At 49.4% G+C, this 21,401-nt stretch overlaps 12 protein-coding genes across 12 annotated transcripts; 3 read left to right on the top strand and 9 right to left on the bottom strand.

The window, feature by feature from the left end:
• Positions 1–19: 19 nt before the first annotated feature.
• Positions 20–2,441, bottom strand: ASPWEDRAFT_449388 (Zn(II)2Cys6 transcription factor). Its single transcript, XM_040836401.1, has 3 exons — positions 2,174–2,441; positions 1,146–2,114; positions 20–1,095 (listed from the first exon to the last, which is right to left on the bottom strand). The coding sequence occupies exons 1-3, from the start codon at positions 2,177–2,179 to the stop codon at positions 124–126; spliced, it is 1,947 nt and encodes a 648-aa protein (XP_040691018.1). The 5' UTR covers positions 2,180–2,441; the 3' UTR covers positions 20–123.
• Positions 2,442–2,575: 134 nt separating this feature from the next.
• Positions 2,576–4,345, bottom strand: ASPWEDRAFT_107452 (putative iron-regulated transporter; the record flags this gene model as incomplete). The annotated part of the gene is made up of 5 exons (XM_040827891.1): positions 2,576–2,851; positions 2,905–3,659; positions 3,714–3,753; positions 3,804–3,973; positions 4,027–4,345. The coding sequence occupies 5 exons, from the start codon at positions 4,343–4,345 to the stop codon at positions 2,576–2,578; spliced, it is 1,560 nt and encodes a 519-aa protein (XP_040691017.1).
• Positions 4,346–4,691: 346 nt separating this feature from the next.
• ASPWEDRAFT_449405 (Kelch repeat protein) lies at positions 4,692–6,111 on the top strand. Its single transcript, XM_040836402.1, has 2 exons — positions 4,692–5,098; positions 5,161–6,111. Exons 1-2 carry the CDS (start codon positions 4,942–4,944, stop codon positions 6,003–6,005), a joined length of 1,002 nt encoding a protein of 333 aa, XP_040691016.1. The 5' UTR covers positions 4,692–4,941; the 3' UTR covers positions 6,006–6,111.
• Positions 6,112–6,216: 105 nt separating this feature from the next.
• Positions 6,217–7,656, bottom strand: ASPWEDRAFT_109387 (mitochondrial 37S ribosomal protein mS47; the record flags this gene model as incomplete). Its single annotated transcript, XM_040828074.1, has 2 exons — positions 6,217–7,422; positions 7,495–7,656. The coding sequence occupies 2 exons, from the start codon at positions 7,654–7,656 to the stop codon at positions 6,217–6,219; spliced, it is 1,368 nt and encodes a 455-aa protein (XP_040691015.1).
• A 715-nt stretch (positions 7,657–8,371) lies between these two features.
• ASPWEDRAFT_170825 (mitochondrial 54S ribosomal protein uL4m) lies at positions 8,372–9,321 on the bottom strand (the record flags this gene model as incomplete). Its single annotated transcript, XM_040830684.1, has 2 exons — positions 8,372–9,166; positions 9,238–9,321. The coding sequence occupies 2 exons, from the start codon at positions 9,319–9,321 to the stop codon at positions 8,372–8,374; spliced, it is 879 nt and encodes a 292-aa protein (XP_040691014.1).
• Positions 9,322–9,539: 218 nt separating this feature from the next.
• On the top strand, positions 9,540–10,852 carry ASPWEDRAFT_108371 (mitochondrial 54S ribosomal protein mL38; the record flags this gene model as incomplete). Its single annotated transcript, XM_040827984.1, has 2 exons — positions 9,540–10,074; positions 10,131–10,852. 2 exons carry the CDS (start codon positions 9,540–9,542, stop codon positions 10,850–10,852), a joined length of 1,257 nt encoding a protein of 418 aa, XP_040691013.1.
• Positions 10,853–11,032: 180 nt separating this feature from the next.
• On the bottom strand, positions 11,033–11,629 carry ASPWEDRAFT_50558 (putative mitochondrial inner membrane protease subunit 1; the record flags this gene model as incomplete). Its single annotated transcript, XM_040837458.1, has 2 exons — positions 11,033–11,212; positions 11,270–11,629. The coding sequence occupies 2 exons, from the start codon at positions 11,627–11,629 to the stop codon at positions 11,033–11,035; spliced, it is 540 nt and encodes a 179-aa protein (XP_040691012.1).
• A 468-nt stretch (positions 11,630–12,097) lies between these two features.
• On the bottom strand, positions 12,098–13,283 carry ASPWEDRAFT_449236 (OBAP family protein). Its single transcript, XM_040836397.1, has 3 exons — positions 12,887–13,283; positions 12,380–12,835; positions 12,098–12,333 (listed from the first exon to the last, which is right to left on the bottom strand). Exons 1-3 carry the CDS (start codon positions 13,098–13,100, stop codon positions 12,269–12,271), a joined length of 735 nt encoding a protein of 244 aa, XP_040691011.1. The 5' UTR covers positions 13,101–13,283; the 3' UTR covers positions 12,098–12,268.
• Positions 13,284–13,316: 33 nt separating this feature from the next.
• Positions 13,317–14,622, bottom strand: ASPWEDRAFT_39018 (hydroxyacylglutathione hydrolase). The gene is made up of 9 exons (XM_040835016.1): positions 14,542–14,622; positions 14,391–14,478; positions 14,271–14,342; positions 14,192–14,225; positions 13,927–14,137; positions 13,783–13,874; positions 13,599–13,733; positions 13,522–13,548; positions 13,317–13,466 (listed from the first exon to the last, which is right to left on the bottom strand). The coding sequence occupies exons 1-9, from the start codon at positions 14,564–14,566 to the stop codon at positions 13,383–13,385; spliced, it is 768 nt and encodes a 255-aa protein (XP_040691010.1). The 5' UTR covers positions 14,567–14,622; the 3' UTR covers positions 13,317–13,382.
• A 242-nt stretch (positions 14,623–14,864) lies between these two features.
• ASPWEDRAFT_26733 (rRNA-processing protein LAS1) lies at positions 14,865–16,214 on the bottom strand (the record flags this gene model as incomplete). The annotated part of the gene is made up of 4 exons (XM_040832887.1): positions 14,865–15,315; positions 15,369–15,839; positions 15,898–16,037; positions 16,095–16,214. The coding sequence occupies 4 exons, from the start codon at positions 16,212–16,214 to the stop codon at positions 14,865–14,867; spliced, it is 1,182 nt and encodes a 393-aa protein (XP_040691009.1).
• Positions 16,215–16,410: 196 nt separating this feature from the next.
• Positions 16,411–18,246, bottom strand: ASPWEDRAFT_39015 (uncharacterized protein). Its single transcript, XM_040835015.1, has one exon. The coding sequence runs from the start codon at positions 17,839–17,841 to the stop codon at positions 16,648–16,650; it is 1,194 nt and encodes a 397-aa protein (XP_040691008.1). The 5' UTR covers positions 17,842–18,246; the 3' UTR covers positions 16,411–16,647.
• A 2,779-nt stretch (positions 18,247–21,025) lies between these two features.
• Positions 21,026–21,326, top strand: ASPWEDRAFT_449157 (uncharacterized protein). Its single transcript, XM_040836394.1, has one exon. It carries the CDS (start codon positions 21,062–21,064, stop codon positions 21,218–21,220), a length of 159 nt encoding a protein of 52 aa, XP_040691007.1. The 5' UTR covers positions 21,026–21,061; the 3' UTR covers positions 21,221–21,326.
• The last annotated feature ends 75 nt before the right edge of the window (positions 21,327–21,401 follow it).

Genomic DNA, 21,401 nt, shown 5'->3' with positions numbered 1-21,401 from the left:
ATTTGACTTATGGAAATCTATATATATTTCAATCTATCATATGTGCAAAAATGGTATATAGCTGGTACAGTACATCAACAGACTCATCATGAATAGGTCAGGTCATAGCATATACAGTGTCAATCAAATCATGACGAAAAAATCAGCAAAGAGCTCTTGTCTCACGAACCTCGAATCAGCCCACGTCCGAGACGCATCTTGCCGCCGCGTCATCTCCTCCAGCAACAGCAACGCTTTTCCAGCGCTGGGATGCCGCCATGTCGTCTCCCCCGTCCACGATGCCATCTGCTGCATTTCCTGCACGATCCACAGCCGTTGATCCAGCGAGCCTTCCAGCCCCGCCACGAAGAGTGGCCAGAAGAAACTCACTGGCAGATGCTTCGTGCCTGCAGACTCTACCGTGGCCAGCTGAATGATCTGGTCCACGGCCCCGTTGACCCGATCTGTTCGTGGATAAATGGCAAAAGCAACTCGGTGCAGATAGACAAAGTTGGCGAGGAAGTTGGCGACGTATTGTCGGAATGTGCGACATACTTCTAGCGCCACGGGCTGGCTTAATGTGTCAAATAGTTCCTCCGGCCGGTCGTAGACATCCAACACGCGGGGACGACAATTCCAGAGTGTTTCAAGATCTGCACCCACTTTGTGCGCAATTTGAAGGACTTCAAACTCATCGCTCAAAGTGCCACGGCTGCGATGGTGGAGATCCAGACAGACGATGCGTCGGATTACCTGTTGTGCTTTGGTGAAGAATCGAAACGCCGGTCCGACAATCGCCTCGTAGACGAGGTATCCTGGTTTAGCGAAAAGGTCGTCGACTTCCTCTTCTTTACATCCTGCATAGCCACTTGGGAGTCTGTCGAATCGCTGTCCGTTGCCTTCTGTCATGGGGTCACTGAGGTGGCCCAGTTCGATCAGCGGGTCGCCGTCGCGTCCTGCAATCAGCGATTTGACGTCTAGTAATGAGATCCACGAGACCATCAGATAGCCGAAGCCGACCCAGGACTTTGTTTGGCTGTGGAAACGTTGTAGCAGGAGGTATGCCGAGTGGAGCAATGACGTTCCGGGGCGGCACAACTCCAAGGAGGTTAATAGCTATACAGTCAGTATACAGAATTATAAGATAACCATAATCGTAAACTTACCTCCGATAGCATGAGTAGAAATACAGTAGCAAACACCCTCTTCAATGTAAAATCATCCACATCTCCTGATATACACGACTGGATCTTTGAGCTGGCCAATCGATGATACATTGGTGCCAACTTCCACCGCTCCCCCTCCATCATTGCCTTGTGGATATCCGCGTAACAATAGATAGCGCTTAGCAACGAGTCAAAGCCACGAGAATTTGCCACAATCTCCGGCCGCACATACTTCCACTCCATATTCACCGGCCCAAAGATCGTTGGCGGTGACTCGATGTCCAGAAAATGCATGACCAATTGTTCCTCATACGTTGCCCGTGGTTCCGGCCATGGACTGCTGACTGGGGGTTCCGAGTCGAATCTTTCTGAATGATGGTCACTGCCGGCTATGGCGGAAAGTCCGTTTTGCAGTGGTGATCTTTCGGGTCCTAACGCCTGCTGGCGTTGATTATTGAATGCTGGCCCATGGCCATGGGCTATAGTAACCGCTGGTGGCGTTGGATTTCTTAAATCCGATACCCCGTTTGTCAAATCGAGGTGTTTCTGTTGTAGCTCTGATGTGATCTCCCCGATAAACCCAAGCATATCGAATGGTCCTTGAAATTCCGGTCCGTAGGAAGCCGGTTCACCGTTCATCGGTCGTAGCGAATTCGTCACATTATTTTGCTGCTGCTGGCGCTGACGCTGGGCATCAGCTCGGAGGACTGTATTGAAGAAATTCTCATCTGGATGGGATGGGGGGAACGGAGTGGTCGTTGCCGAGTCTACCGAGACGGAGGATCGCTCACTTCGCTGGCGAGGCGCGATACCCGGGACAATCGTCTTGTAGACACACCGGAGTCGAAGCCGGATGCAGTTGGCACAGTTGGGCTTTTCCTCGTCACACCGAACCTTCCGCGCCCTACAGGTCAAACAGCCTGTTCGTCGTCGCGGGCCTGATCTGCCCGTCCCCCGTGCTTTGGGAACCTGCACCATTAGTCGGGAGAAAGTCCTTCCAAAGAAATAGACGAAGCTGCGGTGCTTACCTCCATGATGCACCGAGGGGCTGTCTGTGAGCAAGAGGCATTGTGTGAGTGGGGAGAAAGACGTGGTGATGAGTTGGAAGCTGATGGCTCTTTGTTAGCGAAATGGAGTTTCCCCGCAATTCGGTCGATCGTCCAGACTTCGACTCCACGAGTAGCACAATGAAGCTGTGCAACAATTGTGATTTTGATTATTGATTATACTATTGATTAGTTATAGCAGTTACTAAGTAAACATCACAAAGAACTATGTCATATATATGCTAGAATAACCATCAAGAGGTGGTGGGATTGCATGTGTCTTGCGAAAGCATTTCCCCTGGACCCACTCGATGACGTTGCCAGGTACGGAGACAATATTCATGCTTCTTTTCTATCGCCAGCCTAGATAAATGCTATATACGATTAAGCCATAACTCGCGATTGGATATCACGGTGCATCCATGTTTTATCGCCCCCGATACACTTGGACATATGAAGCAAATGTCCCCGTTCCTTGCGAACATAACCCGCAAAGCAGATAGCCGCCATTGCTATTGCCCCGTAGCTGATGAGCACGGGATATTTGAACTGTTCTGGAAGGGGAAACACAATCGTGGTTGCAAATGACAGAAGCTCGAAGATATTCTGCAAGGCCATTTCGGTGGCTGAAAACCGTGCTCGAGCATGTTCTTCAACGCTCTACAATCAATGTCAGCGAGTGATCAACAAGATATGGACTTGCAGAATATTACCTCTTGAACGAGAAACTGAACTGACAAATCAAATCCCCAAAGTCCAATGCGACTTAAGGCCACTCCCACAATCAAGCTCACTGCTACTAGCTGAGAATTGGAGTCGAAAAAGGAAAAGGCAGCAGCAGCTGTGGCCAAAGTGCAGAATTGCCAATTGAGGAACCACAATCCAGAACGGATGGGGCCAATTTTGTTGGTGATGAATGGCGCTGCCCATGTGCCAGACAACTCTGCGATAACAGAGCCAATCCTCATGCAACTCACTTGCAACGGATTAAACCCAGTATGCAGTAGATACGTGACCATTGTTGCGCCAAAGGAGAGCACGGTGAGGTAGAGTAAACTCAGGGCAAACGATGCCAGGAAAACAGGACTAGACACATACTCTCGCCATGGGGCTAGAGCCTTTTGTGTGCAGTCTGCATTGCGGATTGTGTTTTGAGTTGGTAGACTTTCGTTCGTCTGATCTTGCTCATCGTCTTCATCTGTCAAAATTGACTGGTTTCGTGCCAACTCAGGTACTGATTGATACACCTGTGTAAATCGTGAATTAGCGAGTCTGAACTGAGCAGTCGAAGTAGGATCACAAGTACTTACCTGAGCAATGGCCATATACTCAACCAAAACACAAGAGGCATTCATGCCAAATACTGTCCATATGGCAATCTTGTTTGACAGACCATCAAGAAGAGAAATGAAAACCGGAGCTAGCAGTTTGCAAAAGAGGTCTATCCGTCTCATAGACGAATTTAATTCTATATAGCGCAATCAGCCATCCAAGTACCAAGTAAGATAGATCGACGGCTTACCTTGTCTAGGAATGTTCAGGCTGTCTGATATCACTACCGCCTGTTCCGGTCAGCGTACGATGCATCCAACATCTAGGGACAAGCACATACCCAATCTCGTTCAATCGCCACAGTATTTGCTGTGGCTGCCAATTTCTCCACACAGGCCAGGAGGACCTGAAAGGCAAATAGGGCGAGTGTGATAGCAGTTGATTCCTTCCCTACTGATGCCTGAACCACAAAGCATGCACAAGACACCGCAACGGGGATTCTCTGCCAAACTAGTAGATATCAGCACTTATATACCTCATCAACATCATTAGAATAGAAATACCAATTGACTGCCTCAAAGCAACCAGCCGATTCGACCGATCCACCACCGATCCTAGCCAGGACGACAACACGGCGGCAGACAAAGCACGCACCAGTGCATATAAAGAGGCATATAGCAGCGTTTCCTGGAAAATAAAGGCAAGGAACAAGACAGCTCCAAACTCAAACATGCGAGAGTTCCATGTTGACAGGAAATGCGAGATGTAGAGGCGGGCCAGCACGCGCTTCGATTCCGGTCTCTCTATTGAGGATTCTGCCTCCACGTCCAGAGCGTCAGATGACGACAGAAGTGGCTGTGCGGCCTCAAAGGAATCATTCATGGGGGTTCGAGGTGAATCTGAATCTTCTGGTTGCATCTTGTGATGAAGTGCAATTGTGCTTTGATCGTGGAGACGTCTTGACAGCGTATCTCATGGGCTGTACGTCAAGAATTGCAGTTAAATTGCCTTAGTTCAGTTCTCATTCTCACATTGAATAGTAGCACGTCAATCTTGACGACAAACCAAATGATGCTCGGGTAGCGAATTGCCGACCGGTGGAGGAGAGGAAATGTCAAAGAGCATGGGCTGATGCTGTTGGTGGGCGGGCCGAGAAGCGGGAAGAAATGCGTGGGAGTGCATACAAGCGGAGATGGGGGGAGAAGAATCCGTGTTGTTGGGAAGTTCAGTCCTTCGCTATACAACAGCCATGTCCTATCACTGCGTGCAATGATATCCACAGGCTCTGATTCGTAAATTATTCAACGGTTCAGCCGTCTCAACACGGGATGCTGGTCCCAAGGGTCCTCAATCACCACTACGTAGTTATGGGGTTATGCCCAGCCATAGTTATACGAATATGACCTCAAATCTACCCGGAGGAGCGACTGTTCACACCTCTTCTCTCTCACGCCTACTCTTTTCAGCCCAGTATCACAATGACATCCGCCAAATGGACTCAAGTCTGCAATGTTGAGATTCTGGAACGGTCATCCCAGCTCGTATCCCTCATCAAGGACGATGTCTACATCTTTGGAGGGGAACTTCGACCCCGCGAACCCCGCGACAATCATGTCCACACCCTCTCTTTGAAAGGTGATTATCACCTCTCTTCAAATTTTTTGGTGAAGCAAGGACTAGAGTAACACTGGATCCAGATAAAACATCTCCCCGGACTATCAACCTAGCAACACCCCATGTACCCTCACCTCGCGTGGGTACAGCATCTACCACCCTCAATGGGAAAATCTACCTCTTCTCCGGTCGTGGCGGCATCGCCATGGCGCCCATCGAAGAGAACGGTGCTGTCTGGGAATTCGACCCTAGCACATCGACCTGGACGTTGCTCCTCCCCGAGGAACCAACTCCATCTTCATCTACAGACTGCACCCCAGTTGCCCGCAGCTATCACTGCATGACTAGCAACGGCACCGATACTCTCTACGTCCACGCAGGCTGCCCCGAGTCAGGCCGACTGTGCGATCTCTGGGCCTTCCGTGTCTCGAACAGACAATGGACACAACTGGCTTCGGCCCCGGATCCAGCCCGGGGTGGAACGTCGATTACCTTCGCCAACGGGAACCTGTATCGCATGAACGGGTTCGATGGGAACACGGAGCAAGGCGGGAAGATTGATATTTACGATGTCGAAACGAACGATTGGTCATCGCTTGCATTCACCCCTGACGGGAAGAATGGTCCTGTACCCCGGAGCGTTGGCACTCTACTCCCTATGCATGTCAAGGGCGATTTGCTGCTGCTCACTTTGTTTGGAGAGGGAAACCCTAGTTCTTTGGGACACCAGGGAGCAGGAAAAATGTTGGGAGATGTATGGGCGTTTAATGTGAGCACCGGGAAATGGAGTGAAGTGGATGTCCAGGGAGATCGTCCCTGCCCTCGTGGTTGGTTTGCTGCAGACATCTATGGGAACACGGTTGTCGTACAGGGAGGCCTGAGCGAGTCAAACCAGAGATTGGGAGATGTATGGGCACTTTCTTTCTGAGGGAAAAATGAGAATGCTTATATTGCTGCTATGATTCCCTATATTCAAATGAGTAGACAACCGACTGGCCAGATATGCTTGAACACGCTGTGGATGATTGTTGGTTTGATCGCAAGTAATTCAAATTCAAGTTCTAAAAAATACAGGTTAATAAAGATTATAAATCCCAATATTCACTTTCGCTGTTTAAATTTATTTCCACCTTGGTAAATCACTCAACCCATCGCAGTCCCTCGGGAGTGTTGACTGTTCGTCGAGCGAGGACTTCTGCAACCTTTTCCTTGACTCCTTCCTTCTGGCCCCATTTTTCAACAAAGTCCTTGACTGTCACCTCTCGGGTGTCCGTGGTGTTTCGGACAAAGTTCTCAATATCCCGCTCAGTGGGGAGGGCGTAATGAGCATGGGGGTATTTCGAGAAGTTCTCCTCGTTCAAGAGCGGCAACCTCGATTCACCCTTGGGGATCTCAAAGAAGGAATCGACAATCTCAGGAGTGACCTCCTTGAGGGTAGCGGGCTGCCACGAGGCTTGGCGGGGAGGCTTCGACATGAGACGTGCCTTGACGCCCTCAACGAAGTCTGGGTGCTTCATGAACTTGGACGAGATCTGATGTTCTCGCTGGAAGGTCTCGGAAATCGACCACTTGGGACCCAGGCGCATTTGACGCAGGGCGACCTTGAGGGATGTGGGTGACCGGCTGGTCAGAGTCTCCAATGTCTTTTGAGCCCACTCCTTCTGCTCCGTCTCTTTCTCGAGAGCCTGGAGAATTTCCTCGACAGTGTTGTATTTGAAGCAACGGTCAATTGCGTTGCGCAGGCTTCCGCCCAGCAGGATAGGCTCCTGCTCCACGGATGGGAGACCGCTGGAGAATTCAGCCAGGGTTCTGTTGACCAGGTCCAGGCGTTGTTTAAGAGAGGCGTTGTCTTGGAAGACCAGCTCTGAAAGGCGTGCCGTCAGGTTGCCCAAAACACTGGAGTCGAGGTAGTGTGTTGCGATACCACTGTAGAGTGCCTGCACACCATTCAGACGCTCCGAGGTGAGGGCCAGGTAGGTTCCGATCTGACCGTCAAGACGGGGCAGGAAGAACGAGCCACCAACATCCGGGAAAAATCCAATTGTGGTTTCGGGCATGGCGAAGACAGTACGCTCAGTCGCGATACGGAACGGGGCGTGGACGCTGAGACCGACACCTCCACCCATGGTGATTCCGTCCATCACGGAGATATAAGGCTTCGAGTAGGTAGCGATAAAGTGGTCGAGGCGGTATTCGAGTCCGAAGAAATCTGTCGACTGCTGTTGTCCCTCTGGGCCCTTTTCGTTTTGCAAAGCCAGAGCAGCCACGTCTCCTCCAGCACACAGAGCCTTCGAGCCAGCACCGGAAACCATGATCACATTTGCAAGCTGGGACTTCTCCCATTCCTATTTTTTCCAACAATCCCGCTTTAGCAGCTGTATCGTCAAAGAGGTTTTAATCGACAAGGGGTTGCCAACCTTCAATCTGGGGAGAATCTTCCGTGCCATCGAACCGTTCAGAGAATTGAGCTTCTTGGGTCTGTTGAGCTCAATTGACCGCACACCGTAGAGAGAGTTGAACAAAACATCATCGGGCTCATCGCCAGGAAGCTCCTTGGGGATATCAGTCGAGGTCGACATCTAGTCACCAATTAGCCTCACAACAATCCAGAGCTATCCCATAACCATCAATCAGAAGTATTACCCTAGCAGAGGCCGCAAACGCTGGGTTGGTGACCTTGGCGCGAAGAGGCATGGTTGGCGAAACCCGCGAGATCCAGCTCGGCGGCGTGGGTAATCGGCAAAAACTGCGTCGAAGTAACATCGAGGCAGGATGGGAAGATCGGCTGGAAAAGAGGGGATGGAAGGGCTTCTTGTAAATGAGAGCAGACAGAGGGTTCTCCGCTTCTCTGTTCTTTGGAACGCTTGACCTCGGAGTTTTTTTCGCGCTGACGATTTTCCTCCGCCGGCAGCTGAAAACGACAACCGAGCGATCCCCAACTCCGCGGTTAACAGGAAGGAATAAGAGGGGTCAACAGATGGAGAATGACGATACGATGTTGTCAGTTGAAAGGGCGTAATTACTCCAATTGATTATCTGAAATTTGTAATGGAGAAAGGCTAGAAGCTGTCTGGAGTCGAGAGAAGACACTCACTGGCCTTAATGCCTCAGGCTTCCAAGTCCATAGTTATCAAATACACCTGGTTCTATCCAAACTACGTTCATTGTGCCATATAATTAACAAACTCGGATAATCAGACCGTAGTTAGGGTTCTATTTGTACAGATAGGTTTTAACAAAACAAACGTCGAAGGTAGAAACAATCCATATCGCCCGAAATCACCCCAATTGCAGTTAATACAGAGCCTTGGCAGGCGTGTTGTTCAGGTCCCTCGAATGCTGTGCCAAAATGCGATCCAACGCCTGCTTCTCAATGATCAATCTCCCTGTCTCCAGCAAATCCTTGACATCGACATCCAGACGGTGCAGGATCTTGGCATGCTTTCCAACTTCCTGCACCGCGGAGAAGAGGGCCTCGTTCTCACGCTCTGTGATCAGCGTCGACCGACCAAACTCCTGGCCCCAGTTGTTGGTCTTGAACAGCTCCTGGATCAGGTGCGGAGTGGCATCGTCAGGAATAGAGATCTCGTTGTCGATGATAATCAGCTGGCCGCGCTTGTATCGGTAGCTGAGAGCTGTCCGCCATGCTTGGTCGTAGATCTTCTGGGGCAGACTCGAAGAGAAATCCCGAGGGTGAGGTCCAAAGGCAACACCTCCTCCCTTTCGAATTGGCGACTTCTTGTTACCTACACGCGCCCGACCGGTTCCCTTCTGAGGGGCCAGCTTTCTGTTGCTACCAAACACTTCGTCCCTCCACTTGGTGCTTGCTGTACCTTGTCGGGTCATGTCACCCTCGTAGACGACGGCTCGGTGAAGGAGGTCCTTCCGGAGAGGCATTGAAAGGTGGTTGCGAGGGTATTCGACAAAACGGATGGGTTCCATCGAAGGGAAAGAGTAGGCGGTCGCCTTCACCGGCTCAGGGTTCCATGTCGCTCTAGCGGCGGCCGGGGATTCCTTGGTGATGTATTCAGAAGCGGGTTGGGCTTCGGTTGCCATTGATCGCGAGAAGGGTGTAGACAGGCATCGTTGCTGTTGGTGGTTCAACTGTCAGTATCCATGTTTGCGAGGATAAAAAATGAGATGAAAAAGGTAGACCATACAGTCAGGGCCTCAGGTCCTGAAAGCAGACCATTGGGGCTCCGTGAGAGCCATCTCAGCGCCCGAAAAGCTTCGCTTCCTGGCATTGTAAGGGAAGTTGTGTGGTGACAAATTGGTGGTGCTGGGGGATATCAAAGCAGGTGAAGCAAAAGTTCGGGGTTTCGCGGTGCCTTTCGGCGCTAGCCCGCTGAGGCTTGGCTGGCAACAGACAGACAGAGAAAAAGTTCCCTCCGCCGACAACCTCCCCCAACAACATCAAACATCACCACCACCACCATCTCCTCTGATTCCAGTCTCAATCACAATGGCTCATTGTGAGAGGGCTTCGAAGCCTCTGCTTCAATGCCTGCGGAGCGCCTCTAGAGGTCTTAACAGCGTCCAGCTGCAGTCAACACGCGCCTTTCAAACAACCGCCATTACTCGCGAGGAGGCCCAGACCGAGGCGAAGAGCGAACCTTTCCACAAAAACCCCGATCCGTCTCTGGTGTCGAGCCCCCGATTGGAGAGAAGACTGCTGCGACAGGGTGTTGCTCCTGTTGGATCCCGTCGACGTCGAGCAGCTTTGCAGAATTCCGACAACATTCCCTTCGAACAGCTCCCCTACCAATGCTTCCAGGAGGCACGAAATGTCCTGCTCGGCGATAGAGCAGAGAAGTTGAAAGATATTCAGGCAATGAGGGAAAAGATCGCGAGACTCCAGGCGGTTCAGCCGGAAGATGCTGTCGGGGAGCAGTCCAAAAAGTCGAAATTGCGGGCGATGGAATTACATTTGGAGAGCTTGAAGGTCAATGCCGACATCAATGATCCATTGGTCAAGAAGAAGTTTGAAGACGGACAAGGTACTATATTTCAATGCTTTTTCTGGAATATGTCTAACGTTTGATGTGAAACCCAGGCGATATGAGCAAGCCCATCTACCGCTTTCTGGCCGACCGTAAATGGAGAGAGTACCGCCGCAAGATCCTCGTCCAAAGAATTACACAGATGAAGGTCATTCCCGACGTTCTTCCCCACTGCGACCCCGTCGTGGACACCAAGCTGTATTTCAACAAATTAATCCAGCCCGGAGATTTCGTGAACGCTCAGGCCAGCGCAACGCCCCCTAAGCTTGATGTGCAGCTGTTTGAGCGTGGAGAAAAGCTGGTGACCATCGCCGTCGTCGATTCGGATGTTCCCAATGTGGAGGAGGACAGCTTTGACTACAAGATGCACTACCTTGCTGTCAACATCCCCATCTCGGCCACCAACACCAAGGTCGATCTCTCCAAGCTTTCGACCGAATCTCAGGTTGTTCTCCCGTGGCTGCCCCCAGTTGCGCAGAAGGGCAGCCCCTACCACAGACTGTCTGTCTTCATCATGGAGCAAAAGGACTCCAAGCCATTGCACACTGCGGCTCTTCAGACGGAGGAGGCGGACCGTGACAACACCCTCCTCCGAACCCTGCAGGCCAGATACCACCTGAAGCCCATCGGAGCGCACTTGTTCAGAACCCAGTGGGATGAGACGACTTTGGGAGTCATGAAGCAAATTGGATTCCCCGAAGCGGACATGGAGCTTCGCCGGAAGAGGGTCGAGCCTCTTCCCTACAAGAGGAGAAACCCTTCTACATTCCGGTGAAATGCTTTCACTGTCGATTTCTAATTTTTTCGTTGGATTCTCTATCACATTTTGATCATAGATCTGTATTGTACAACCGATATGTATGAATATGCACACAAAATCTTCCAAAACTCCGAAACTCCTACCTAATAACCATGCTTCATATGCTTCAAGACCGAGGGTGAGATGTTGTAGAGGTTATTCGTCGGATAATTGCGCCGGCTGCATTGTATTCTGTACCCATTCCATCTTGGATAGGGGCCATACTCGAGCGATGATCTTTCCATTGATGAGGCCCATAGGCACTGGTCCAAAATTTCTAGAATCTCTCGACCAAGGAAGATTATCGCCGGCGAGATATACATGTCCTTCGGGGACCTAAAACGACAAACATTAGTATGAAACTAAGACACGTTCATAATCACTGAGTCGAACCTGTATCATTTCCTGCTCTGCCCCGGCGTCGGTGCTGAATGCCTTGTCTCTACAGACAAAATCCCCGGGCATCCCCAACACTCTTTTTCCGCCATTGACCCCCAAGAAGCTGGGATGGTAGAATCGCACCACATCCCCGACCTTTATGCCCTTGCCATTCTTGTGCACCCTCGAGATGAGTAGATAGTCACCTCTGACGTTGAATGTGGGGTACATCGAGGGACCTTCGCTGAGCTGCACGGTGATCAAATGCTCCCAGACCAAGGTACAGGCACAGAAGAGGCCGGCGCCATTGAAGGCGAGGCGGAAGAAATTCCCCGGCGTGGAACTCCTCAGAGCTGAACGGAATAGACGCTCCATTGACGAGATACAAGCATTCTATGCCTGATAGTGAAGATAATCGCGATTGTTCGCCGTTTGTCTGTATTGTATCCATCGCCGGAGCTTCGGCGCACCGACGGATGATGGGGTCACGTGGGGGAGCTTTTAAAAACTCTTCCCGCGATTCTTCGCTTCCTGTTTCTTTCTTCTTCATTCGCACAACAAGATGGATTGTTCTGCAAATGCGCAGAAATCCATGGGATTTGAGAGTCTGCTTCTCATACAGTATTGATGAGTCAATCCTTGAATGGAACGATATTGCATAATGTCTGCACATATCCAGATTCAATTGACTTTGACCTGATCCCCGCCATGCCAATGGCCTCGTTTTTGTTTTATATATACTACCGCTTCTAAAATTGCTAGAGCTTGCCGTTTCCGAAATTAAACACCAGGACGCGCGAGTGTGGACAGTGAAGCAAGATGAACATTATACGTCTCGACTGACCACAAATGTGGCGAGATATCCCCGAATGCCATTCCAGCTTTGACCCCATTTAACTATGGGACTGGGAAGCTGTGTGGTGTGGGTGGGAGACACTCTTATAATCAATATTACATGAATTTATTGGATGATTCGTTCTATTACTTTGTTTTCTTCGCTCGTACAGGATGCACTTAATGCGACAAGGTCCCCTTTTCGATATTTTTGAGATCCGCATTCTGCCATATGGAATCGGCGTCTGGAAGGTTAGCAATGTTCAACAAGATCAGATGAGGGATACATACCAGGATGCTTCTCAATGGCCGGAATATGTTTCCTCTTTTCTGCCTTCACCTCGTGATCAACCCCAAATCTCCTGTCCCTATCCGCAACCATGCTTTTCAACCCTTCAGGATGTGCAATCTGGACTTTCTCCTCCGATATAAAACTGGTCATCAACTCCGGCGGACCCATGGGAACCGGATCCCCTCTATCAACCTGCCAGAGGTGATAGACTTTTCCATAAATCGGAATGATATCCTCCATCTCAGCCGTTTCCGCCGCTTCCCATGCTGAATTTGGCATCCCCGCTGGAGCAGGCATGATCAACATCCCACTCTTCACTTCATATTCATGCGTATGCCAGAGTTTTCGTTCTTCGGGGGGTAGAGTCTTGAAAAGACGCGGGGAGACCATATACTCTATCCCGATGAGTCTGGCATTTGGCTTGGGCGAGTCGTAGAGGAGACATTGTCGCATGTCTATACGCCTAGGTCAACCATAATCATCCATAACGACCCGAAAATACATACCCTCCGTTACATGCGCACAGTAATGATTCGCCTCGACACATCTTGTCGGGTCAGATGCATACACATGAAACGCATTTAGATGAGCGCAGATCTGCTTCACAGGCGTGAAATCCTGGACCATTGATGCTCCGGCTTCTAGGGCTCGGCTTTTGGATGTACGGGGGGAACCTGGGATCCCATTTTCGTCGGTGGGGAGGTCTCTAGTTGTAGACATGATAGATGGATGAATTGGTAGCTCAGTTTGTTGGAGAGATGATGTGGTAGATGTGGTGGATGTGGTAGATGGTTGATGTGAGTTGATATAGTATGTTTACGCTTTGACGTCACGATGACCATCAGCGGATGAGGTCAACACATGGATTCAGTATACTGGTTTCTACGCTGTGTTCAATGACAATTCAAGATATCATATTCTCCAACCCACGCTCCTCGATGCTATGCATATACCTACTAAGACAATCCTACTAAAACAAGAAATAGATACACACTACCATGTCTACATGGAATTCTTCATCTCTCTGAGCGCAGCCATGACCTCCACCGGCGACGTCTTTCCGGTCTTTTTCTGAATCACGGGGTCCTGTACTATATGAGTCTGTTGTCGTAGTCATGGTCATTAGAATAGAAGCACTTACATGAACGCGCATGAACACGTTATGGAGCTATCAAAAATATCAGTTTCCATCATAGCTACAATCTCATACAAACTCACCTTTTCATCTCCAATGGTGAACTTTCCCTGTGTCTCCTTGTTCGCGTCTGCAAAGGCCGCCAGCTTCTGGATCGGTTCCGATTCAGACACGGCAAGACAGAACTTGACGTTGGACTTGGTGTATTCGTGTCCAGGCTGAGTTGTCAGTTTAGTCTGTTATGCCAGTCTAACTTGGAGAACTTACATAGACTTTCGTATCATCCGGCAACGAAGCGAGAGTCTCGTTCAGCGCAGTGTGCATTTCCTGCGCATTGCCCTCGAAGAAACGACCACATCCTAGATATCCCATCAGCTTAGTCCTCAAATAGAGATGAAACCAAAATAATACCTCCAATAAACAACGTATCGCCCGTAAAAACAACCCGCTGGTCTCCATCTTCCATGAAGAAGCAAATACTATCTTGCGTATGGCAGGGTGTATACAACGCCTTGACGGTAATCCGCTCTCCAATCTTGAACACCTCACCATCTTTGGGTGTTTGCGTGACGCCTTGACAGCTTCTGCCGCCGATGACGGGGAGTTTGCCGAATTGTTTCAGCTGCGATTGTTAGTTTCTTTCTTAGATAGAATACCTAGGGTGGATAAGGCGTACGATTTCGCTGTTTCCTCCGGCGTGGTCCCAGTGGCTTTTATCGTTAGCGTTTTAAGATAGATAGAAAGGTTAGACGTACTGGTGAGTGTTAACGATGGCTGTGAGATCGATCTTGCCTGCGTTGATCTGTTCGTTCAACACTGGAGCAACCCTATATTCATCAGAATCATAATCATCCTTAAATACTAGTTACACTTACTCTGGGGGATTAGCTGGATCAATAATAACAGACCGTTTCGTCGGCTCATCAGTCACCAGGTAGGCATAGTTATTGCCCTTCCCGGTCCCTATATAAGCCAGTAAGAAATATATTCATCATATTCACGATATCTATGATGAAAGACACTCACACATCGGAATCGAATGAACATGCATGGCTCTAGCTTGATGTGCTTTTAACTGCCGAAATCCAATTGAAGGCCGAGTTAGCACCCTTGCGAAGCTCATCGACGATGAATATGTCTTTTTTCTTGTATATTTGATTTGTAATAGGGCGGGGGTGGTGGTGTTTTCTATGCAGGATGGAGAAGCAATGATGACAGCAATCTTATGTAACCAGGTATCCCACGTGACGAATGATGTCGAGGGGATTACTAAAATAGGAATTATTGGTGGATGGCATGAGATCAGCTTCTTTTGATGTTTATGGATATCTATTTGAGGTACAATATTATTAGACAATGCCTAGTGGTCGACTGTCCCATATATCTAGTGATTCCCAGCCGTGTTTGCTCAGCTCTTTCAGATCGTCTGGGGTGGCTGCCTTCTTGACTGTAGTGTCGCGTTTTCGGTCAGAGGCAGATGTACTGGAGAGGTCGTTATCTTTTAGGTTCTCCTTCAGAAGACTTGTCCAGTGGTTTGGACTCTCTGTACAGACAGTACGGATGTATCCAAGGGATAGTAATCGTCTGCCGGTCTTCCACTGCTTCGAGTTCAGTACGTGGTCCAGCCACATGTAGACTCCTTCACAGTAGGAATTGCTCTTCGGGTTGAGTGCTCTTGTAAACGCCAGGTCGTTGACCATCTCCTCTGTCCACGCTGTTAGGAACGTAGGATGACCGGTAACAACCATCTGCAGGAACTGATCCCACTTGGCGTAAACCTCATTCAAAGAATCACCCAGTCTGGTCATATATTAGCTTGCACCCACACAAAAAACCAAGAAAGAGATACTCACTTCCTCCCCTTTGGTATCAAAATCCCCCCATCAATCAACACCCTCGAAAGAATAACCGCCCCCCTCCCGAAATCCTTACATATCGAAATCAACTGCATCGCAATCGAAGCCTGCTCATCCTGCACCTTTCTCTTCTTCCGCAGCGGCTCCCCTGTCCCCTGGAACTGCTCCAGAGTACTCAAAACAGCCGTCTTGACTTCCTCATCCTCAACACCCTCCGTTGCAGGGTTAAGCCCAGGCTGAGGAGAAACAGAATCCGCATCTGCCTCCACTTTCGCCCAGTAATAGTCCCACAACCACTCCAACGACCGCTGCGCCGCATTCCGCAGAACAATCAAAGAAGGCAATTCACGATGCGTCGCCTCATGTCGCAATTCGACAAACGACGCCGGAAGCCCGAGGTCAGTTGCTCTTTGGAACATGGTTTTTCTCTGCCCGTGCAGTTTCGAGTCGACAAGACCCGTTACGAAGCTGTATGTCGTCGTTAATCCCAATCTCTTTACAGTAGATAAGACGACAGTAAACTCACCGACAAAAAGCAGCAGAGTAGGTCGCTCTAATCGAAAATATCGAGTTTTTCTGCGCATCATCATGCAGAATCGCATCTGTTAACAAGGCAGTTGCCTCGACTGGATGAGGGAGATTTCCCCGTAACTTCCATGCTCCAACCTGCAATACGAATCAGTATGATTGCTTTTTTTTCAAAAAGAAATAAATAAAACATACCACTGCACAAGCCTTCGAACGCATGTCCGGCCCGTCATATGAAGGCGGTGGATAGAATTGGCTCCGCACAGCCAGTAATTGGGATTGACCCTTCCATGGTGTGAAGATGACTTTTGCCATCTTGATATGATTGATTCTCTTCTTATGAAGGAAGAGGGCTTGGGTATATGTCGTTTTTGGATCTGGTGTTGGTCGTGATTTTGATGGATGGAAAAGAGGGCGGAGAATTGTTGTTCCCGTCGATTTCTTCTTTGCTGGTATTTCTCCGAGAGCCTAGCTATTGTTACCAACTGCTGCTAGCACAACTACTACTACTTCGAAATGTTCAATATGTTCCATCAGTCTTCTGATATCTTGTTCTTATTCTTATTTTTGTCGATGTACGACATGTTCAAGTCTAATGCTAATACGTGTACAAAATCGATATTCGTCCATCCCTTGGGGTATCCGTTCATGTATGCAAACGCCCAATAAAACCCACAAAAACTCCTATGCTATGCAATGAATCCAACAGAAAATGGAGAAAAAAAGAAAATAAATCGCTGCAAAAGGCTCAAATCCACCCGTATCCATAGTTCATGCAAGGTTGACTTGCTAAATTGATCAGCGGCTGTGTACCAGTCACAGCATGCGATTCGAGATCGTCGTCTTCGAAGAAAAAGGACTTGTTAAGCATAGACGGCTTGGATGGTTGCTTGAAGGACTCGGTTTTTGGCTGCTCTTGCTTGTCGGCCGGGGTCTCGTCAGCCTCGTCCTCATCCTCGTCCTCGTCGTCTTCGTCATCGTCTTCGGAGTTCTTGTTTTCCTCGTCCGCAGACGGGGTAAAGGTCTCCTCCAGCTTCAGGCCCTTTCCTGATAGTCCCTGGAGGGAGCTTTCCATGAAAGCATCAGGGTTGTTGTAAAGACCCATTCCGACAAGTTCATCCTCGGGCTTCTTGGCCGCCAACTGCGACAGAGCATTGGCATCGTCGTCAGGCTGCTGGATCGGGAGGAAATCAGGCGTGGATGGTCCAGAGAATCCACCTGAAGACGGGACGCTTTCATAGCTGGATCCTGCGACGTCTGCGGAGGGCATGCTGTTGTTCATGGACATCATATCGAATGCCCAGCCATCGGACATGGGCTGGGACATGGGAAAGTTGGATGTGCCAGCATCCCATGCAACGGGGTCGACCTGCGAACCGCTGTTCATCTGCAAAAAGGATGCCTGTTGCATCGGATCGGTACCCTGCAATTCGGGGAAAGAGGGGAAGGGCTCCATTGAAAGCGACAGGTCCTCGGTCGGGTACATCATGTTCTCGTTTCCATACGAGGGCAAGCCATTGATGGGCTGCGAAGGCATAGCCATGGCGGCAAGGTTGTCAGCGGTGGTCGCGGCAGAATAGTACTGAGGGTTCGAGTATCCAGTCGAAGCTGCCGAAGCAGGGTGCCAGCTGATGGGGCGAGATCGTCGTTCTTGGACGGCCGAGGCGAGCAGAGCGGCATCGAACGGAGTCTGATACGACTGGTTTTGTTGAGGTTGAGTAGGGCGGCGCATGGTGGAACTGTGAGGCATTGTCGTCCTTCGCTTGCTCACAGAGGAAGGACTGCTGCCAGCGCTGCGGGGTTTCATCACTCGAGCCGAGTGTCGTGGTCGTGGGAAAGCGTGGACCAAGTCACGAAAGGCCGAGTTCAAGCATTGTTGGTTTCCTTGAGGGAACCAGTGGGAGCCTGGAAGAGAGGCTTGAGGTTGCCAGCAGTCGGCCATTTAAAAGGTGGTAGTAGTTGTAGTTGTAGTTGTAGTAGTAGGACTGAGTAGAGGGAGACTAATCAGTGAAAGAAGAGAAGATGTCGATGAAGCTGAACATACATGGTGGTAGAGAAGGATAAAGTAGGAGATAAAGGATAGATATAGATGAAGTCCAGACGCTTGGATGACGGAGACCATAAGTAATGAGTACAGGGGCTGTGGAGAGGGGGGGGGATCACAAGGCAAGGTACGCCGTGCTTTTGGGATAATCCGTCGTGGACCGAATAGGTAATATTGGGGCATTTCTCGATCTACCATCCGCCCCAGCTCCACGATCCCATACCACACATGCTAGGATGACACGACGTTGACACTAACGAAACAGGTCTAGTCTGGGTGGGTCTAGACGGCGGCACCCCGAGGGAGAATTAAAAAAAAAAAAAAAGAAAGAAAGAAAGAAAGAAAAGAAAAAGAAAAAGAGAAAATAAAAAAAACAAGAAAAAGCAGAAAATTACTAAATAGGCAAGGACCGACAAGGATGTGCTTGCAATCGCTGCCACCCGGTGTGTTCCACCATGGAAGGACCATAATTGGGGGGAAGGGAAGAAAGGGAAGGGGAGAGGGGGGGGCAGCCGGTGGACCAATGGAAAGTCATGATTAATGGGGGATGGGTGGGGACGATCAGACCCGTCCATCCTTTTTTTTTTTCTTTCTTTCTCTTTCTCTGGACATGCCGAAACTAAAAACTAAACTAAATTACAGTAGGGCCCGTGTGAGCGCCCCACCGGGCTAAAGCTCCATCTGTACGAATACCGCAGAATACCCGTATTGATACGCATCGGATGCAGAACGCCAACTTAACCGCCCACGGAATGCTGTTGCTGTTGCTAACTTGGGCCCTTGGGACCCGATCGTCACTCTGCGGCTACCACTTGCTGGTCCTCACCTCATCTCCTCAGCTCTACTTCCCGTATTGGGTCTGATTTGATTATTCAATCCCCACAAGTTCACCGTTCCAACGCGTCACAAGTTCATAGCACCCGGTTACGCAAGGGTTACGAGAACATCGCCCTACGCCCCTATCAATGCTCCTACATACATCGTCCTTTACTATGTGGTCTCCTTTACTACACAGTATGTAACTGTGTACGATCAAGGGTACTTACTCCCTTTCGGAGTGTCTGATCGTGACGAACATCCATGATGATTTGATTATTCAATCGTGTAGACTGAGTTTTAGTGCCAACTACTGCCAAGGAACATGGCATTTCCAGTTTTCCAAGGTCGAGCTAAAATCCAATATATTATGGGGTATACCAGGCAGTGGAGCGACTGTTTCATCAAGACCAAGTTGGCTGGATCGCCACAGGTCAAGACTCTTGGTGACGACGGAGTACTGACTATGTACTGACTTTGTCCGACCGCCATGGTGATGGCAAAAGCAACGGGACGGTCGGCTAGGGAAAAGGCGACATACTACGAGTACGATGGAGTCTTGGAGTACATAACTAGACATGTCCTTGGTCGTTTAGAGTTCACGGATATACAAGGCCAGAATCAACTCGAGACGGAAGTGGGGGAAAAGAATAGTTAGGCAGGCTACTAATAAATGTGACAAGTGACCAGTCCATGCGTGCGCAACGCATACAAAGAAAACAGGAGTCTGGGACGGAAGCAACCAAACAGAGTGATAAGGACTGATGGAGACCATTTCCAGAACAGGGGTATTCTCGACGGCCAAGTCTACGGTCTACAAGATACGGATATGGTATGGACGATGGATGGATACATGCCTAAAGCCCCTCTCTCGTAGGAGTCGGAGAGTCCATAATAATCACATCAGCAAGACCGTCACAACGTGGCCCTGGCCGCCCTGCGGATCAGCGATCACTCATGAGGAGATGATAGGTCCTTGATTGACAATGATGTTCGCGACCAAGACTCAGGCGGTCTTGTCTTCCGACTTGCGAGGCTGGTCTTGGTGACTAAGTCATAGCGTCTAGCCGTCTAGGCTATTTTTCTTTTCTTTCTTTTATTTTTTTTTTTTTTGGCGTCAATCGACATCATCATCATCGAACCGACTAATCGGACAATTGAGATCATCACTTGGAACGCCCTACAAATCACAATGCCGGAGATTACGGGGAGGAAAGCACCGCCGGGAAGCAACGCATGTGCGGTGGACCCACCGCACCAAACAGGGGGGAAAAGGAATGGAGGGAATGGAATGGGATGGAACTGCTGAACCACGGTAGGAGGGCAAAGCGATCCAGGCTAGGCCCGCTAGCGAGCGAAAAGAACAAATTCCAGAAGGTCAGGGGTCAAGGTTCTTGAATACCACTAGGACAACGGCGGAAATACTAGTGGAGCCAATGACAGTCCATATCCTTGGTGTAGTGGGTACCGGACCCCACTCTATTTTCTTTTTTTTTTTTTTCTTTTTAGGCTGGCGACTCGCCGAGGACGTGACGGAGACTTTGTGGCCCAGGCAATATATGCACTGTGATTGGCTGCAGGATTGCGGACTCGAGGGTCTCACCGTCTCTCAGTCTCAACTCTAGGGCAGTCTGGTCATTCTCAGGCGACCATATTAAACAATCAATCAATCCTCTGCCGATCTTGAAACCAGGCGAGACACTTCACACTTACTACCAGTCTGGTCTGGTCTGGCGCCTACTACTCAGCCTAGATATAACTATCAACCAGGATTATTAGGAACAGCAGCCCCAGGAGCCCCAATGCGGCACACAAGCCCCCTCCTCCTACTCCGTCCCCCTCATGCTGACTGCAGTTGTCCCCGCCACCGGCGATGCGAGAATTCTTATTCATCACAAACGGATCTGGGCTGCGAGCATCTGATGTGTACTAGTTGATAGACCCTGTCGTCACAGTGACCAGAATTTAGATAATAAATTTTTTAAGATAACAGAAAAAAAAAACAAGGAATAAAAAAAAAAGAAACCTGGGGATGAGTAATAGCCGATGCAGCCGGCTGAATCCAGCAATACGAACGAATTGGCGGTGGCCTTCCGAGACAGGAGTAGACACACAGGCTTAAGTTGGTTTCGGAGGACTAAAAGTAGGGATCTGCCAACTATCATTGACCCTCAACCTTGGACTTGGACAGTTGGATAGGACAGTCTAAATTATTACTGTAATTATTATTTATTTTTATCAATAAAAAGCAGCCCCCAACAATCAACGCAAAGGACCCAATCGATGGGATTTGTCGGCGCTAATGAATTTGGCTTGCCTTAGCGCCATGTCATCGGTGCTGGAGAGGCCTGATATTTTGATTTTGATATTGATCAGGAGTGGTCACGTCGCACAGCCTGCACAGCCAGCAACTCTTATCAGTGACGGAGAAGGAGATTTGTTTCAACCGCCTTGCATCTGAAAAAAAAAATAACACATAATATTAAGGCTGTTTTGAAATGGAACTGGATGCCGATGTGACATGGCATACTGTACCATACCATACTCAACTCATACGTACAGTACAGAGGACAGGCAGTGAATCTGTATGCCTAGTTCTGGAGACATTACACAGCAGATGATAGTTAATGCCTGATGAGATA

This window comes from Aspergillus wentii (genome assembly GCF_001890725.1).
Source record: "Aspergillus wentii DTO 134E9 unplaced genomic scaffold ASPWEscaffold_3, whole genome shotgun sequence".
NCBI lineage: Eukaryota > Fungi > Ascomycota > Eurotiomycetes > Eurotiales > Aspergillaceae > Aspergillus > Aspergillus wentii.
Note: the sequence above shows the minus strand (reverse complement) of the source record. Positions and strands in the feature narration are given on the sequence as shown.